At 42.2% G+C, this 20335-nt stretch overlaps 1 protein-coding gene across 1 annotated transcript in view; it reads right to left on the minus strand.

The window, feature by feature from the left end:
- Window positions 1–20335, minus strand: part of slc12a2 (solute carrier family 12 member 2) — a 170508-nt gene that overhangs the window by 26979 nt on the left and 123194 nt on the right. Inside the window, exons 14-20 of the mRNA XM_060908373.1 lie at window positions 17176–17331; window positions 14945–15044; window positions 4748–4859; window positions 2258–2395; window positions 1938–2044; window positions 1239–1318; window positions 651–773 (exon numbers count right to left, since the gene is read on the minus strand). Of these exons, the coding sequence (XP_060764356.1) occupies window positions 651–773; window positions 1239–1318; window positions 1938–2044; window positions 2258–2395; window positions 4748–4859; window positions 14945–15044; window positions 17176–17331 (816 nt within the window). The remainder of the gene's footprint in view (window positions 1–650; window positions 774–1238; window positions 1319–1937; window positions 2045–2257; window positions 2396–4747; window positions 4860–14944; window positions 15045–17175; window positions 17332–20335) is intronic.

The following is a 20335-nucleotide window of genomic DNA, read 5'->3' on the forward strand; positions in this document are numbered from 1 at the left end:
AGCAGATACCTGACTCTCCATCTGTCTGCTTAATAAGTGTAATCTGACTCGGCCCAAAACCCCGAGAGAGCGCCGATCGTCAGGCGCGTAATCAGTCAGCCACCCTTTCACATGGTGCTCATTAAAGCACTCGCTTGCCTTATGAGAACTTTCTGTCCCCCCTCCCACCCTTGCTTGTGGTCATCCCATACAGCCGAGAGGAGATCGGACCCTTTATAGCGTTTCTCAGTTTACTTGACACAAAGATTTATCATTACATCTCACGAAAATACCGTGATTCGACTGTTTTCCCATCCACACTGCTTCCTGTTTGTGGGAACGAGGTACCAAGTTTGTTTGTCACCCAGCTGTGGGGGATGTGTGTTAGTGACTGGAACACATGGTCCCAGTTGGACAGTCGAGATCACAGGGTTCTGGGTCACACCACTTCCTCTGTGAAGAGCCTAAGCTGTCGTGTACTAAAATGTTATCTCCCTGCGAAAGCCCTTGAGGGGAAAAAATGTTATTTTTAAGAAATGTATACAACAAATAAGTTTTATACTCCACAAGGGGGGGGGAGGAATCCCATGTGGAAAATCATCACTCGGTCTCAATAAAATTCATTTGTTTACTTCTTTAAAAAAAAAGAAAAAGAAAAAGAAAGCACTAACCTTTCTGGACAGCTGGACTATTCTGAACGCTTGTGGTCTTGGATGAGAGCTTGGACGAGTCGCCGTCTGAGTCTTTGCTCATATCGATCGACACCACCACGTCCTTCATGCCCGAGGTATCGTCTTTGGGTACAAAAGCGTCATCTACGTGTTAGTGAGTCATGTTTTATGTTCCTGTGCAAGACACTGAGGTCGAAACAATTACAACAGGAATTTAGCATAAACAGGTTGTTAAGTCTGGTTAACCACCTCATTACAAGCTTATTTTCCTTCACCTAAACATAAGCCAGCTGTCTTTAAAGTGTCAAATTCAATTCGCGCCACTTTAAATTCACACAGCACACATGGCTTTATAAAGTGTGCTTTTTCAGAAGAGCATGTGTGCTGCTCATTATGAAAGCAGGCAAACAAACAAACTAAATAAATTAATTTAAAAAAGGGAAATGGGTAAATAACGGTGTTTTCAATAAGAATCGATTAAGAAGAAATGAGCTGGAAAAGTGCATGCAGATTGAGATTACACTTGGGAAGGGATTCATTTACATCCAACACTCAGCATCATAACAGAAGATATGAAGTGCGCTCTACCTTGGCCTTGAATATGGGAAATATCGAGCCCTTCTCTCAGTCTGAGAATGACCACACCGTACTGGAAGTCAAAAGCATCACTAAAACACACACACACACACACACACACAAATCAGGATTGTTAGTGTCTCATGGGAGGATGTCGGACATCAACCAGACCGGACCACCACACGTTTACGTTAGAGCCGTGTTTTTCCACCAGGTTGGAACAATTAGCGTAAATAGCACAGTGTACACACACAAACAAACGAGCAGGAACGCATGTAATGGTGAAGGACAGGGCAGAACACGGACACGGCTTCGACAGGGATCAGCAGTTGATGAATCATGGACTTTTTTTTTTAAACAAAACAAAACCCTTCTTACCATCAAATACTTTCATTCCATACTCTGTTGATTTTTTTTTTTTGTATTTCCTGGGGGTTTTGTTTTCGAATAGAGTTTTTATTTCGTCCTCGGTTGGTTCAGCAACACGCTCTGCCATTTTGTTTTTCTCTACTCACGGTATATGAGCTGATATCCTAGTGGTAGAGTAGCCGATCAGAGTGTGCGACTGCTCATGTCCAGTGAATGTGGATAGAATAATAATAATAATAATAATAATAATATCTAGTATATACAGGATGCGCAAATTCTATAATGCCACTCGGAGTTTTTAACATCTAAACCCCTGTGTGTGTATAAAGGGACTTGACTCACTGTATCATATTAATGTAGGTCTCGGTGTCTTTCATATCTACATTCTTCCAGTCGTTCTTGAAGCCAAGCACCAGTGTGTTGGGTCTCAGTCTCCCGAGTCCAGCAGCCTAACACACACACACACACACACACACACACACACACACACACACACACACAATCATGCAAGTCCAGAGTTACACCACCATAGATCCACAACACACACACACTAACTGTAAAGGAACTGAAAAAGTTTTAAACATAAAACCTTTTCAACTGCAAAATTCTACATTTTACCAAATAAATAAATAAATAACTGCCTCTCTTAGTCAAACACACACCTGCAGTAGGTACTGGGTGCCCAGACGGAGGTCTTCTGCAATCACAGGGGTGTAAAAAGCTTTGGAGTTGTTGAGAAGCCAGCGCTGGTAGCGCAGCAGGTCACTGTTCCACTCCTTAAAGTTGGGCCTCCGTGAGCTCTGATGACAAGGACATTAAAAGGTTCGTTAAAATGACACCAATGTTCTGCTGACTGATCCGCAAACCACAAGGCTTTCAGCAGCGTTAATCACCAAAGATCAATTAGGAGGTTTTTTTTTTTAAAGGGGTCCCATGACATGAACTGGGCAGAATAATAAATGCAGTGGTACATTTATGACTGACTAAATCCTGGCTGTGTCTAATAAGTGCCAGGAAAACGGACAGTTAGCCGAGTGTTCGGTTTTGTAATGGAAATGGTGCGAGCCAGCGGAAAGGTGCTGCTGTGTTCTTTTGGGTCCAATTGTGGGGAAATAACTGTGTTTTTGATTACTGTGGTCTGCAGGGTCTGGCATGAGAATGGCTGTAAAGTGCTTTTCACGTCGAACTCTTACATCACTGTTGTTCCCAGTGCTGGTATAATGGAAACTTTATTGATCCATGTAGGACTGTTACAATATACAAATAAGCTGTGGGGAACATTTGATATTTAAAAGCGACATAAATGACCAAACACTTATAATTGGAAAAAGTAAACGAATGTGCAACTTTATAGATAAAGCAACAAAGGAGTGCAAAATACTGAAAATATCTGTTGTTGGTAGGGGTGTAATGGTGCACGGATTCATACTGGACCGTTTCGGTACAGTGCAGATGTGTACTCAATGCAATCTAACAGTAATTAACAGTAGGCTGTTTTGCGTGCGCAACATACTTCAAATCCAAGTTCTCACACGAGCATATTAAAGCTAGACGGCCCTTCAGATTTTTCAAGTGTAGGTCATAAAAATAATTTTCCCGGACACCCAATTATTTTTTTAGTGGACTGAAAGCTACTGAATTTGAATCACAGAATTCCAAATTCTATTAGTTTATTTTTTGTAATTAGAACAATTAATGAATTTAGGGCCACATGGCCCTAAATTCTCTATTTTTGCCTGCTTCACCATGACCCAGTTCAACATACTATATCAAGCATGATGTGGTGGGCTTTCTCCGTTCACGCAAGGCATTGTGGGATGCAAATTTGAAAACAGGAGAGAAAAATGGAGGACACGAATGAAATGTGAAAGACCGACTACAGGAACGGAAAGCGAGAAGAAATAAGACGTTATGTTGCGAAGGAAAGGAAATGCAAGACCAAACTAATAAATCTCGGCGGTCAGCGAGCACCTCGGTGTGATCAGAAGTTCATTTAGCGACAGAATGATGTCACCGTCAGTACACGCTCAAAGGTAAACCTGTAGATGGCAGTAATGCAACACTGTGAATGCCAGCTGCTGTAAAACCCAAAGACGACAACGCTGAAAGGTAAACCTGCGCATGCGCACACCGAACTTCCCCGTCTGCTTGACTGCACAAAGCGATCGGGAATCCCGTCAAATTAAATAACTTCCCAGCCACAGAATGGCCCGTTTCCTTTTTTTTTTTTTTTTTGATATTACAGAAATAAACATATAAAATCACATTGACCAAATTTCAGAGGGAACTAAATTTCAGTGGTTTTATGAAATCGAAAGGGCGTCTACTTTTAAGTGGTGGACCGAACGTTTGTTAAGTCTCCGCTTCGCACTTTAAGCGCACGACACACACAGCCAAGCTAGCGAATGTCATGGCTAATGCAAACTAGAAGCCAGAGCTTGAAGACCCGCCCTCATCATTAAGGTCTCCTGTTTAGGAACACTTCGGTCTCCCGGTGAAATACGACGGCGGACAAAAACGGGTGGATAAGACGAAAGCAGTGTGCCGACATTGTTCAGCAGTAATCGGGTATGCTTCTGGCAACACGTCGAACTTGATGACTCGTTTGAAATGGCACCACGCGAACGTGACTATAACCTCCATCCCAAGCAAGAGGGGATTTTCTACAGCTGGAGATATTGTAATTGCCAGCAGGTCTGCCCTTTCAGAGGATAATATGGACAAGGTCATTTTTCTAGAGAGAGAAGGGGGGGAAGGAAAAAGAAAGCTGAATTAATCTGAGTAGACAAGCTGGAACTGTTGACGCTGCACTTCGGTCAACAATATGGAAAAGTTCATGTTGTTTTATTTGAGAATCTTATTTAATCAGAGATGTTATCAGTGGTTTGCATCAGTGTTTTTTAAAATTCCATTTTATTTCCATATATTATTTTTTCATATGTTCACTGAAAATTATATTAAAAAAATTATAAACTGTTGGTGTTTACAAACGCTCATAAAGAACAACCTGTAATTTTATGTTGAGCATTTTTTCCTCTTACTGGACTGAGAATGAAGCGAACCGTGACTTCAAAACCGAGGTACGTACTGAACCGTGATGTGTGTGTACACTTACACCCCTAATTATAAGCATGGGAAATTCAGGAACTTACAGTTCGCACATGGCCGCACACCATCAGGCCAACATTCTTGGTGAAGGCATGAACCAGATGGAGTAGAGCTGGACGAGAGTTGGGGGCTCCAGTCATCACCAAACACTGCGGCCTGGGAAATCAAAAATTAAAATTCATGTTCCTCTGCCATTGTGAAAGCTTAAAAGAAAAAGTTTTCCACTGTATTGCTTAGAAAGCACTTTACCTTAAAGGAACAGTCCACCGTATTTCCATAATGAAATATGCTCTTATCTGAATTGAGACGAGCTGCTCCGTACCTCTCCGAGCTTTGCACGACCTCCCAGTCAGTCAGACGCAGTCAGACGCGCTGTCACTCCTGTTAGCAATGTAGCTAGGCTCAGCATGGCCAACGGTATTTTTTGGGGCTGTAGTTAGATGCGACCAAACTCTTCCGCGTTTTTCCTGTTTACATAGGTTTATATGACCAGTGATATGAAACAAGTTCAGTTACACAAATTGAAACGTAGCGATTTTCAATGCTATGGAAAGTCCGCACTATAACGACAGGCGTACTAACACCTTCTGCGCGCTTCGGCAGCGCATTGATACGGAGCTCAGATATCAATGCGCTGCCGAAGCGCGCAGAAGGTGTTAGTACGCCTGTCATTATAGTGCGGACTTTCCATAGCATAGAAAATCGCTACGTTTCAATTTGTGTAACTGAACTTGTTTCATATCACTGGTCATATAAACCTATGTAAACAGGAAAAATGCGGAAGAGTTTGGTCGCATCTAACTACAGCCCCAAAAAATACCATTGGCCATACTGAGCCTAGCTACATTGCTCACAGGAGTGACAGCGCGTCTGACTGCGTCTGACTGACTGGGACGTCGCGCAAAGCTCGGAGAGGTACGGAGCAGCTCGTCTCAATTCAGATAAGAGCATATTTCATTATGGAAATACGGTGGACTGTTCCTTTAAAGTTTCTGTTCAGTAAAAGTAACTTCCACACTTTTGATACAGCAGTGCTACAAACGTCAAAACTAATAATAAAATTAAAACCGCAAGCGCCAGGACTTTCAGGTTCAAGCACTACTTTATAGACTGGTTCCTAATTAGCGCCTCCACTGAACACTGTTTCATCAAGCGGCCATAAATAACTCACGATTAAATTTGCTGATGAATTTGGCGAATAAATTTAAAACAGCTACATTAAAGTTATTGTTTATCTTTTTTGAGTGTAAGAACTCACACTGTCGGTTCTAAAACACTGGGCATATTTTAGCTACTTTTGCCAAACAGGTTTGGTACGTGGTCTTCAACAGATGTTGTCTTGCTTCCTGATTCCGTACAAGTCTATCCGCAAGACATCTCCTTAATGAGATCATGTCAAACTTGGACAGTGCAAGTTTGACATCAAAACAAAGATATAGATATCATCTTCTTCTGGGGGATTTTTACCCCGTCTTCCCCCAGGTTTGTGGTCATTTTGCCAATTCCCATCCACTAGCTAGATCTTTCCCATCACATAAGACTTACCAACCAAGGATGGCAAAGCTATCCACCAAATCTTTTCAAAGCGCTACTTGAAAGAACGTGCTATCTGCCATCTTCTACATACTTGTACATGAACTCTCAGATGTCAACATTTATCTGGTGTCCGTGTGATTGACTGAGGAGAAGGTAAACCCATCTCCCCCCCAAAGAAAGCACGACCAGCTCTGCTCTCGTAGAATCCTGACCACAGATAGCTGTGTCCTTGTCAGAGTTCTTGCAAAGCTCATGATTTCCTATTGATAGGGTGAGTACATTTCTGTTGTGCCTCTTGGGAGCCAGCCTGATTTCCTTTCCACCCCCCACACCGATTTACTGGAAATTGGACATGAAAAGGTCTTAGTTACCCTGATAGCATGGCACCACATCGCAAACACGGTGCTTGGTGCCAAAAGTTCAAAGTCCTTCCCACACCATGCATGGCGCGTTTGGCAGCACTGATCTCCGTTTCGTAGCCCTCAGCCTCTTTTATATAGCTAGGGTTACAGTGTGGGGCTAGTCCTCTGGTAACCGCAAGAGTTTGACTCCCCACTCGCATCTGTATTGCAACGTGCCTTGCCAGATGGCAGTAGGCACCATTTTTATGATGGTCTTTGGTATGACCCGACTGTGAGTAGAACTCGCGATCTCCTGATGGCACGCTAACCACTGGGCCACTCACCGGCAAGTGCTTGGTGTCAATAAACAAATTAAATATGGCCTCATTATAGTGATAGTGGTCAGAAAATATAGATCTTGAGCGTGATGGACAAAACTCATACCACGTTTGGCATAAATATATAAAAACACACTTGATGGAAATGGTGATTTTTTTTTTTAAAACATGGTGCCTAAGACAGAAAATCCAGTGCCAATAAACAAAGGCATATTTGACATGGCCTCACTTCCTGTTCCTTTCAATATCCTCCAAGAGTAACTTCTTTTTAGGCATGATGCCCAAGATAGGCACAAAGTTTGGTACACATACATCAAAGCATTCCTGAGATATATCTTTATTTCCTGCTTGTTCCTCCTTATATTATTAATAGTACAGGAAATGCCTTGGATACCCAAATGCCTTTGAACCCAAAAGTACCAAGCTCCAGAAACAGAATACCAGTAGATGCCACATTCTCCACTGTTGATAGCTACTGCTGCATCAACATGTCCATGATCTTAGAAGCAGCATATTCTACTGGAAGACAGAGCAGGTGCATGGGGAGATTCACCAACTGCTTCATAAAAACAAGCTTACAAACAAAAATATTGACTGCCAGCAGGCTTGTTATAGATTTGATATAATGTCTTACTGACAAATTCCTCTGAATACAAATTATTGGGCCCAGCATGGACACGTTGCGACTCAGATTCGATGATGATTGGGCAAAACACACGGGTCTTATGGTAGTGCCAGATATATTAAAGGGCAAACCACAAAACTGCACAAACTGTGTGTTGGAAAACACTCCATACCCCATAGTGGGCCAAATTCTATTAAAAAACATGCAATTCTACAATGGCAAACTGTTCCTATTAGAGCTGGGACTTCAGCTCGGCCAAACCTTAGCCAGACTCACTTAAAAAAAAAAAAGCAACAGGGCAAAGGATTTCATAAGGGATTAGCAGCAGGCTGCCAGGTCGCTCTGTTGTACGTAGCTGTCAATATTGATTTTAAAAGTAACAAAATAAATTAGGGTGGCACGGTGGTGTAGTGGTTAGCGCTGTCGCCTCACAGCAAGAAGGTCCTGGGTTCGAGCCCCGTGGCCGGCGAGGGCCTTTCTGTGTGGAGTTTGCATGTTCTCCCCGTGTCTGCGTGGGTTTCCTCCGGGTGCTCCGGTTTCCCCCACAGTCCAAAGACATGCAGGTTAGGTTAACTGGTGACTCTAAATTGACCGTAGGTGTGAATGTGAGTGTGAATGGTTGTCTGTGTCTATGTGTCAGCCCTGTGATGACCTGGCGACTTGTCCAGGGTGTACCCCGCCTTTCGCCCGTAGTCAGCTGGGATAGGCTCCAGCTTGCCTGCGACCCTGTAGAACAGGATAAAGCGACTAGAGATAATGAGATGAGACAAAATAAATTACACAGGAAAATGTAATTTCTGGAGACAGAAATCTTAGGTTTCTTGGTTGTTACCCTGTGCTACTTGCACTCAATAGCACTGGCTTGACCACTTTAACAACATTCGCCAACACTGCTGATGAACGACTTGCGGTTAAGCTCGTGTTGGCCTTCAAGAAGGCCTAGGCCGATATATTTTTGGTCCCACCCACTATAAATCAAAATCTGATTGGTTAATTCATCTGTCACTTCCTATATAAACATGCAGTACACTGCCATGGCCTTCTGTCCCGACAATGAAGTCCTAACCAATGAGTGAGCCGGCTCTAAACTCTTCTCAGCCTAAAGACAACAAAAAATCTCATTGGATAACTCGATTTTAATGTTTTCAGAACAGTAACCCTTTCATTTCTGAAGCAAATAGATAGAAAATGATAGAAAATGAGGCCGAAGTAGAAGAGAATAATTCTTATGAAAGAATGAAAGAAATTAAATATAACATTTGAAATGCTGATATGTTTGGGCCTTCTCTGAAGGCCCTGACGGTTCCCCTCTGCAAGTCTATAGGTTGCCACATACACCTATGGTGGAATAATAATAAATAATAATAATAATAATAATAATAATAATAATAAACAACAACACACCTTTACAAAAAAAAGTTCCAGCACCATGTGATTGCCTTGGACCAATTAGACAATTTTATACTTTCACATGCCCTCTGAAGATCATCTCTTTGGTCAGGAACAGAATGTGAGAAATTCAGATTAACGTACTTCAAAGCACATACTGTAAGATGATGATTATGGCTAAGCAAAGGTGAAGAGTAACTTGGTTGATTATCGTGGCATTATCAGACAGTCCCTAATCCTCCACAGACTTATTGCCATGGCAACACTAACAGGCCACATGCTGATTAAAGTTTCCTCCTTTTCAGCTCCTGTAGAGTGCGCCAGGTGAATACTGGTTCATAATAAATGAGTTTATGGTCATTCTGCTATAATCCAGCAAAGTCTGTCATCCCCCCCAAACTGTTCAAATAACAAGAAACGTTTATAGATCGCAGGATTGAGAATGTGATCAGTGCAGGTGAGTACCTCTGGCAGAAAACAGGTTTGATGTGTATTGAAATATCAGCTTGGGGAAAATGTAATCTGGTTAAACTAAAGTACATATAGTGAGTAGTTGGATTATTGCGCCACGTTATAAAGCGTCCTATGATACTTGATCTAAACTGTTCATCCAGCATTACTTCTATAGATGAACAGTTAAGGCAGCAGCCGCAAACATACCCACATGGCTTTACACCAGGGGTGTCTAATTTTATCCAAGCAGGAGATGTGCCTGATCAATCAACTTAATTAGTTCATCTTGGTTTTCAATCAGGAATCAGGCTCCTGGTTGATTTGGACAGAATGAAAAACTTGGAGCTACACTGGTCCTTCGTGGATAAAATCAGAGACCCCTGCCTTACACTGAACTCGGGCTTTCTCTCTGTAGTCTTGGCTCGGTAGTTTAATTTAACAAAAGGTGAACAAGTCTTACAACATACACATAAGTGACAAATTGGAGGGGGTTGTGCTGTAGAAGGCATTTTTCTGGCATGGTTTGGGTCCACTTACAATGAAACCAGAACCCATCTTCTACTGAAATTGGCTGCAATTCACCGAGAGGGCGCTCATGAGATAGTCCTCAATGAATAGGAGTGAATGAAACTACATGCTAGATTATTTACACCTGCTTCTAGACAAAAAAAAAAAATCCCAAGTTTTATTTTTGCAAATATAGTATCAGTTATACATCAGAACTGAAATGAAGAAAAAAAAAAACCAAACAAAACGGGCGGCACGGTGGTGTAGTGGTTAGCGCTGTCGCCTCACAGCAAGAAGGTTCCGGGTTTGAGCCCCGTGGCCGGCGAGGGCCTTTCTGTGCGGAGTTTGCATGTTCTCCCCGTGTCCGCGTGGGTTTCCTCCGGGTGCTCCGGTTTCCCCCACAGTCCAAAGACATGCAGGTTAGGTTAACTGGTGACTCTAAATTGACCGTAGGTGTGAATGTGAGTGTGAATGGTTGTCTGTGTCTATGTGTCAGCCCTGTGATGACCTGGCGACTTGTCCAGGGTGTACCCCGCCTTTCGCCCGTAGTCAGCTGGGATAGGCTCCAGCTTGCCTGAGACTCTGTAGAACAGGATAAAGCGGCTAGAGATAATGAGATGAGAAATACAAAACGTCCTTTTGTTTTTCTAACAGGGAAAGTGATTTTGTCCATAAAACACTAGCATTCTGCTAATGTACACCGATCAGCCATAACATTAAAAACACTGACAGGTGAAGTGAATAACATTCTCATTACACTGGCACCTGTCAAGGGGTGGGATATATTAGGCAGCAAGAGAACCGTCAGTTCTTGAAGTTGATGTGTTGGAAGCAGGAAAAACTAGCCTGGGAAATCCCATGCTGCTTTGCGCAATCGTTCCGATCTGAAAAGACAGCATGGAAACTATGGTCTAAAGTCTCGCCTGAGTTAGGGAGCCAATCAGAGAGTGGGGAGGGGTGGAAAGACGGTGACGCGTACTACTCGACAAACGGAAGCTTGTAGTTTATATGGGACTGTTTACGGATCACATTTAACATGGCGGCGAGCGATACGAACCAAACTTTCGATCAAGCTTTGTCTTGCACAAACAGCAGTAATCGTTCGGTGCCATTGTTTTCCTATTTTTGTTTTGCCTTCTCTTTCCTTCTCTTCTTCGCCTCTTCGTCGCTCTAACTACGTCACCGGGTACAACTGCCATGATTGGCCATGGGCTACGTATACGCCAAATGATAGACATTCGCAACGTCCAATAAACGGCCGTTGACAATCGTAAACCACACCTCCTCTACGAGAAATTCAATAGGCGGATTCCAGACCATATTTCACTTGTGATATGGTCTGGTGTTAACCAGACTAAGGAAAAACGAGGCAAGCGTAAGGATCTGAGCGACTTTGACAAGGGCCAAATCGTGATTGCTAGATAACTGGGTCTGAGCATCTCCAAAATGGCACATCTTGTGGGGTGTTCCTGGTTTACAGTGGTTAGTACCTACCAAAAGTGGTCCAAGGAAGGACAACTGGTGAACCGGTGACAGGGTCATGAGTGTCGAAGGGTCATGAAGGCTATCCCATATGGTCCAATTCCACAGAAGAGCTACTGGAGCACAAACCGCTGAAAAAGTTCATGCTGACACCTTTCGGTTTTAGTATATCCCTCCCTTTAACAGGTGCCGTTGTAACGAGTTAATCCATGTTATTCATTTCACCTGTCGGTGGTTTTAATGTTATGGCTGATCGGTGTGTCATAATGGACTCTTTTTGACTACAGTTAAAACCAGAAAAACGGAAATATATAATCTCGGTCCCTTATATTGAAAACAATGAAAATTGGCAGGTTTTTTTTTACCCCATGAACATTACATTTTGGGGCCACAGCACCATAGGCCCCCTTTCCTTCTGGACTACTCTCACGTGAGCACCTCTCCACAACAAGAAGTTCTGAGAGTGGGAGTTCTCCCCATTTAGAAACGATGAAACCTTTCTCTCTTCACAGGAGTGGTCTCTTTTCCAGGATGACCCCACCCCCATCCACAAGGCACATGGTTCTGGGGAGTATGAAAATTATGCAAATCATACGGTATGGCCTTCACACTCACCGGATTTCGACCCAATTGAACACTTATGTTAGCTCTCCAGCAGCTGTTTTAATGTTTTTTCCCTTCAATCTGTTGCCCATCTGTATATACACACACACACACACCAAGTGAATGAACACCTAGCCTGTGTAGTTGTGTGGATTAATAAAGTTAGAAATGAGACACGGAAGTAAATCTGACATGCACATGCTCGCCACATGTCTACAAGTAAACCTTGGACAGCTAACAGTCAGATGAGTTGAGTACAAACAATTCTTTAAACCAGATTAAGCCTGATTTACACAGGTAGCCAGTTTTATAGTCAGTCGATCTGCTTAATAGGTCTCTAATGGATAGATCTACTACATTCCTCAATATTTCAGACAAGTCCATTGATGAGCTCCGAGTATTACACTGCCTGGCCCCCAAAAAAGTCGCCATTTGGATTTAAATGAGCAAATACACAAGAGACGCATTGGATAATTACTACGGTGATTATTGTTTCATTAGCCCTGTGATAACCTGGCGACTTGCCCAGGGTGTACCCCGCCTCTCGCCCATAGTCAGCTGGGATATTCTCCAGCTTGCCTGCGACCCCGTACAGGATAAGCGGCTACAGATAATGGATGGATGGATTATTGCTTCAGCTGGCAATATTTATTTTAACCCAAACTGATGCAGTGAGTAGCTTCTCATTTTTGAAACAAGCATGTCAGAAGACATATCCCATGCTCATGGAAAAGATGTTACTGTATTTCAGAAAAGTCAAATTATTGGCCTGCATCAAGCAAAGAAAACAACTAAGGAGATTGCTGAAATAACTGAAATTGGGTTAAGAACTGTCCAACGCATTAGTAAAACCTGGAAGGATAGTGGTGACCCATCAACTTCATGGGAAAAATGTGTTGGGGGGGGATCCTGACTGACCATGATCAGAGATAATTGAGAGTTCAAGCATTTTAAGTTACATGTTTAATAGTGAAAGTAATGCTTGTGTCACACGGTCTCGTATCTTGCCACGTAAGCGGCGTGTGGGTCAAACGGCAAGAAACGAGGCGTATTTTGTCCAAAATTAAAGTCCTATGATGTACACGGTGTATGTGTGGCGTTACTGTGGCATATCCGGGGTTTGTAAGGGGTTCAAGGGATGTAAAGTTATGGCGTACTGAGGTGCAGCGTATGATGCGTTGCCGCGGCGTAACCCTTTCGTTGGCGTGGCGTTTCGTTCTTACGTGTGACGTTGCTGCTGCGTTCACAAGTGGGTATAAAAGGGGGCCCCACACTGCGTTCATTGTCAATCGTCACAGTCAAGAAAGCATCATGCCAGCAAAGAAGTCAGGACTCAAGAAGGGCAAGGGAAGAGAGAAGACATCAGCCTTATCCACCCAGCCAGCTCCGGAGCCACCTTCATCAGACACGTCAACTAAAGCGTTCGCACAGAGTACTAGGTGTTCGAGCAGCGTTCCTGCTGCGTCACTGCTGCGTAGCTTTCGTTTTTACGGCATACACACGACACATCTAAGCTGCTACGTATGTGCTATGGATTTTTAAGTGCGGACTCAAAAATACGCCACGCCCTGGCCTACAAGGAGATCGTGTTACGCATCCTAGAGTATTAGCTATGTAAGCTGGCGATGCTGTGACATCGCTTTCTTACTGCCATGTATCCTGATACGCCGTACATACGCAAGGCTGAAACGCCAATGTGTGAACCAAGCACAAAAGCATTTCCACATCACCAATATGATGCGAACTTGCAGGATTGGGACTAAACCGCTGTGTGGCCATAAGAAAACCACTCAGGAGACAAATTAGGAGAAAAAAGGCTTCAATTTGCGAGGGAGCATAAAGATTGGACTCCGGTGGTCTGATGAGTCCAGACTGACCCTATTCCAGAGCACTGGGTGTGTCAGGGTGAAAAGGAAAGAGCATGAAGTAATGCACACATGCATAGTGGCCACTGTACAAGCCTCTGAAGGCAGTGTGAAGATCTGGGGTTGCTTCGGTTGGTCAGCTGAAGACCTGAACATATTTAAAGACCAGGTTATCACAGCAATCGATTTTTTTTCTTCCTCAATGGCACGGGCATAAATTTAGGGCTCCGATGATTCCTACGTGAATTGGCCACCACACGTAGCTCTACTGAAAGTGCTGGAGAAAAGACTTTACGCAGTGGTCATCAAGACAAGATCTGGACTGAAATAAAAATGTGACATTATACGAGTTTATCGAAACAATTCCATGGTGAATGCATGATGTAATCAAAGCTAAAGGCAGTCCAACCAAATATTCGTGTGCACAATTTTTTTTTTTTTTTTTTAAATGTTGCCTGACGCAAGAGGTTTCTCTTATTAGCTACATACTGAGGATATTCGTTACATATATTTAAATTTATTTTGGTCACAAACACAACCATACAACTGTCCGAGACATAAAAATAGAATTTACATAAGCCAGAATTATTATACAGGTAGATACGATAATACAAGTACTCCAAGGTATTATTAATTACTCTTAGAATCATCTTTAGACTAGATTCACTCCGTGTGTGCGCCGTAGAAAACGGTCTGTAAAGTAGGACACAGGGCACTATGTGACCTTTCAAGCAAAAAATTGGTTGTGAATGGATTTTCCAACGCCAGTATTAAACCGAGCACTGAAAGTCATTCAAAAGTTAAGCCCATTATCAGTGACAAACACAGAGTCGACAGACTTTGATAAAACGTAGTGAACCCAGAATCAACAAACTACAAAGTGACTGACGCAGTTTGACTACACACCTACAAACATTGGAAAAACTGCACATGTGCAAGCAGCCTGCAATCGTTAAAACCTAATCAGGCAACAAGGAAGGAAATGGAACTTCACAAACTCCTGCAACGGGGATTTAAATCAAGTAGAAAATCATCATCATCATCATCATCTTTGTTTTTCATTGACATTTTCGAAGAACTGCAAAACGGGCATTGTTTGTACCTGAAGGTTTTGATGTGATCGGCGACGCCGCAGAGCTGCAGGCTGTGTGTGAGCGCCTGGTGGTAGGTCAGCGCCTGGGTGGAAGAGCCCCAGTTCACATCTGCAAATGGAACACATTTAATGTTGACCCTGTTAGAAACCAAAACACCTGTTCCCCTATTTTATGAGTGATATTTATATAGCCGTGTGTGTGCTTGTGGACTTTCGCATAAAATGACCTTTCCACTGCTTAAGACCACACGTACACACTCGGCTTCCACACGTGTGCACACACGCGTGCGCCACATGGGACGTCTCAGCATCTGTGGCCTCAGCAGGCTGGTGACCCAGAGAGCTGCTGACCCTCAGACTGCCACAGCAGGTGGTACAGGCTGGGTGCCAAACTCCTGCCTTTCCTCCTGTGATAGTCTGCGCCAGGCAGACAGCCCAGCTCCTCTGCAATCATGGACAACTCTCAACACATGAAGTGGTACAAAAACAGCCCAGACTGTTCCTTCGCCATAGAAACACTAGAAATGTTGTCACTGATTACATTTTTTAAAAAAGTCGATAGCATTAAATGATTCATCTCGATTCTAAGATGATGCGTTTCGGGTTTGTGGGTTGGGTTGTACACTTTGCGAGAAAGCGGTCATGTAAAATCAGATCACTATAGAAGTGCATTACATCACCATTAGGCATGACTCATGGTTTTAACCGTCTATGTTCATATCAATTATAGCTACAATGGGTGAATATTATTACTATTATTACTACTCCTCATAAGGGAGAAGCCATGGCCTAATAGTTAGAGAAGCAGCTTTGGGACCAAAAGGTTGTCGGTTCAATTCCCTGGTCCAGCAGGAATGGCTGAAGTGTCCTTGAGTAGGGGACCCAACCCCCACCTGCTCCCCAGGCTACTCTGGGTATGTTGTACGTCGCTCTGGATAAGAGCGTCTGCTAAATGCTGTAACGTAATAATTATTGTCTCATTTTCCTAGCAAATTTTTTGGAGAATTCAGTCAGCCCGCTTATTTTACAACCTTTTCTTACGTGGAAATTAAGTAATCTATTTTTGGTTTTGGTCACATTCATACTTTTTAATTTTTTTTTTTTTTTTAAAAGTTTGAACATTTTTAGTTGAAATATTTTTGACAAAATGTCTGCCGGTGATGACGGGGTTTACAGCTGACCAATCCAATTACATCATGCACATGCTCCGCCTCAATGACGTCTCACACGCTCTGCTATCGTGACTTTTTTTTAATAAATCTTAAAAAAAAAAAAAAACCCTAAACACCCCATAACTAAGTAATCCCATTGTTTCTATAAACACAAAGTTAAAATTACATTTAAAAAAAGGGGGGGGGGGGGATTTTTGCTTCATTCATATTCATTCATTCTTCATTTTTTTAATGATTCATATTGAAGAATCCTTTATTTTCACATATACATTAAAGCACAATGAAATTCATTTCTTCACATATCCCAGCTCGTCAGAGCACAGGGACAACCATGATACAGCGCCCCTGGAACAGAGAGGGCCAAGGGCCTTGCTCAAGGGCCCAACAGTGGCAGCTTGGCAGTACTGGGACTTGATCCCGATCAGTAACCCAGAACTTTAAATCTTAAGCCACTACTGCAGACTATATATTTATATCCATTCATTCGTAAATTAATTCATTCATTCTCATTCTTTGTCATTCATCTTCCTCTCCTCTTGGTTTCATTCATGTATTTATACATCCTGAATAAGAGTACATAAACTGCTGTGTGTACAATGAGCCTATACTATATGAACAGTTTCTGTCCCACCCCTGGCTGCGTCTCAACCCAAAAATAGCACATCAGCTCCACTGCAATATGTGTAAGAGTGCCGTGGTGCTGCATTGAGATGCAGCAGATCACAGTGACACCCATATCAGCCAGAATGAAACAGCCTGATGCATCAATATGCAGTTTGAAAGAAGAAAAAGAGAGAAAAAAAAAAAAGAAAGCCTGTGCTCAACCTCAAAAACTGCCCGTTTAAATAACTTCCAAAGGAAAGAAATGACCAGAACCTGTTTCCGTAAAATCTCACGTATACATGCCGTACTACAGCTGACCCAATTCAGATTAAACAATGGGAAAAATCAACAGAAACGCACACTGGAAAGAGGGACGATATGGATAATTAATCCACAAGGAAATGGCTTCATTATACTGCTGATTTTTAAGCATGTGGAGAAAAATAAATAAATAATTCGACTGACCTGGCTTCTTGTAGTTGACGTAGATGTAGAGGGATAAGACGATGACGTTGGTCAGGAGGGCAGCCCACCAGTTGATGACGAACATAACTACACAGCAGAGCACAGCTCCAGCCAGAGACACCCACATGTTGTAGTACTTAAAGCTGGGCCTCCATCCTGGCCAACACATGCACCAGTCGACAGTTAGAGACTCAGAAATGCATCGGACCTCCTCATGAGTTACTATCGTGTCATTTTCTGTACAGTGTTAGAAATACGAAGACCTAGACCTGTTATCCTGTGTAGGTTTTATTAGATTACTAACCCACCACTCAAATTAAATAAGTTATTTATATTGCTTGCTTTGTGCTGTACACAATTATATAACTACTGTAATTGAATAAATGTATAATTGTAACTGTGCACATATAACTATACCTGTAGAAATTTATAAAAAGCATAACTGTAACCAGCTACACAATTTTTTTTTTAAAGCATGACTATATAAATGACTAAATAACTACCTAGCCATATAACTATTTGTATAACTAACTGAATAAGTATAAACTTAGTGTATAACTGCATAACCATGCAACTATATAAAAATGTACAGTGCCTTGCAAAAGTATTCATCCCCCTTGGTGTTTGTCCTGTTTTGTTGCATTACAAGCTAGAATTAAAATGGATTTTGGGGGGTTAGCACCATTTGATTTACACAACATGCCTACCACTTTAAAGGTGCACATTGTGTGTTTTTTTTCTTTTTTTAAATTATAACAAAAAAAATTTAAGATGAAAAAACAGAAATCTGGAGTGTGCATAGGTATTCACCCCCCAAAGTCAATACTTTATAGAGCCACTTTTTGCTACAAATGCAGCTGCAAGTCTCTTAAAGTATGTCTCTATTAGCTTAGCGCATCTAACCACTGGGATTTTTGCCCATTCCTCAAGGCAAAACTGCTCCAACTCCTTCAAGTTAGATGGGTTGCGTTGGTGTCCAGCAATCTTCAATTTATGCCACAGATTCTCAATTGGATTGAGGTCTGGGCTTTGATTAGGCCATTCCAAGACATTTAAATGTTTCCCTTTAAACCACTCCAGTGTAGCTTTAGCAGTATGTTTAGGGTCATTGTCCTGCTGGAACGTGAACCTTCGTCCCAGTCTCAAACCTCTAGCCGACTCAAACTGGTTTTCCTCCAGAATTGCTCTGTATTTAGTGCCATCCATCTTTCCTTCAGTCTTGACCAGCTTAACTGTCCCTGCAGATGAAAAACATTCCCACAGCATGATGCTGCCACCACCATGCTTCACTGTAGGAATGGTGTTCTCAGGGTGTTGGGTTTGCACCACACATGGCGTTTCCCATGATGGCCAAGAAGATCAATTTTAGTCTCATTCGACCAGAAAATCTTCCATGTGTTTGGGGAGTCTGCCACATGCTGTTGGGCAAACTCCAAATGTAATTTAAGCAATGACTTTTCTGGCCACTCTTCCATAAAGCCCCACTCTGTGGAGTGTACGGCTTAAAGTGGTCCTATGGACAGATACTCCCATCTCCACTGTGGATCTTTGCAGCTCCCTCCGCGTTATTGTTGGTGTTTTTGTTGCATCTCTGATTAATGCCCTCCTTGCCTGGTCTGTGAGTTTTGGTGGGTGGCCTTCTCTTGTCAGGTTTGTAGTGGTGCCATATTCTTTCCATTTTGCTATAATGGATTTAATGGTGCTCAGTGGGATATTCAAAGTTTGGGATATTTTGTATAACTCAACCCTGATCTATACTTCTCCACAACTTCGACCTGCTGAGTGCTCCTTGGTTTTCATGTTGTTTGCTTAGTAGTGTTGCAGAGTCAGGGTCCTTCCAGAGCAGGTTGATTTATACAGACATCATGTGACAGATCATGTGACACTTTGATTGCACACAGGTGGATCTTAAATCAACTAATTATGTGACTTATGAAGTGAATTGGTTGGACCAGCTCTTATTTAGGGGTTTAATACGAAAGGGGGTGAATACTTATGCACACTCCAGGTTTCTGTTTTTTCATCTTAATTATTGTTTGTCACAAAAAAAGAAACAAAATGTGCACCTTTAAAGTGGTAGGCATGTTGTGTAAATCAAATGGTGCTAACCCTTTAAAAATCCATTTTAATTCCAGCTTGTAATGCAACAAAACAGGACAAATGCCAAGGGGGATGAATACTTTTGCAAGGTACTGTATAACTAACTGTATACCTGCATAACTATAACCCAGTAACTGTACAACTATATAGTATTGTGCAAAAGTCTTAGGCATCCTATTTTTTCCCCCAATACAAACTTTGTTATAGATTTCTATTTTATGACTTCTACATTATCGAGTCAGTACAAAACACTTTCGAGTCCAAACATTTGTTCTCCAGCACAAAATTAAATGTTACAGAAAAAAAAAAGTTTGTATCTGAGCAGCATATTCCATAAGAGAGCACGTTTCAGATTAAAAAAGAAAACATAATGAAGGCTGCTGGGTTTTTGGTGCAAAATGAAGAAGCGAATGTGACAGTCAGTCAAAGCATTCAGAAGAACCGTGGCTGGTTCTGTAAGATGCCCAGTAAAACCTACAGCTCATTTCCTTATAAAACTGCACTCACTGTACCCGAGACTAATAATTTTTATCCCCCGCTGGCTGAACGGCCCGAAGAGGGATTATGTCGTGGCAAAGTCCATCCGTCCATCCATCCCAAAGAGGGTTCTCACCTTCTGAAATCAACTCCTCTCACAATTTTTGGAGGAATTTCACGAAACTTGGGAAAAGGCTTTGTTATAGGACAATAATACGTATATCGCAATTTCGTTTGCAATATACTGTAGCGGGGGATATTGTGCTCTCAGAGCACTCTTGTTTTTAAAGCAAAGGGTCGTCTCACACCAGATACTGACTTTCATTTATTATGGATTACTGCTGTTTATAGGTGTTTTTTTTTTTTTAAATGTTGAAACATTTTCATTATTTTTAAGCAGGGCTTTGAACCAGAATTTTTTTCCTATTGGTTCGTTCCGAACAGAAACGGAATTTTAACGTTTCCGGTTTTGGGTTCCACCATTAAATAGACGTTCCCAAACCGGTTAGAACAAAAAAAATTTCGTTTCCGGAATGGTTAATTACGTTCCCGATCAGCTGTTTAACAAATGGCTATAAAGTTA

The sequence above is a fragment of the Neoarius graeffei genome, chromosome 25 (assembly GCF_027579695.1).
Source record: "Neoarius graeffei isolate fNeoGra1 chromosome 25, fNeoGra1.pri, whole genome shotgun sequence".
NCBI classification, from domain to species: Eukaryota; Metazoa; Chordata; class Actinopteri; order Siluriformes; family Ariidae; genus Neoarius; species Neoarius graeffei.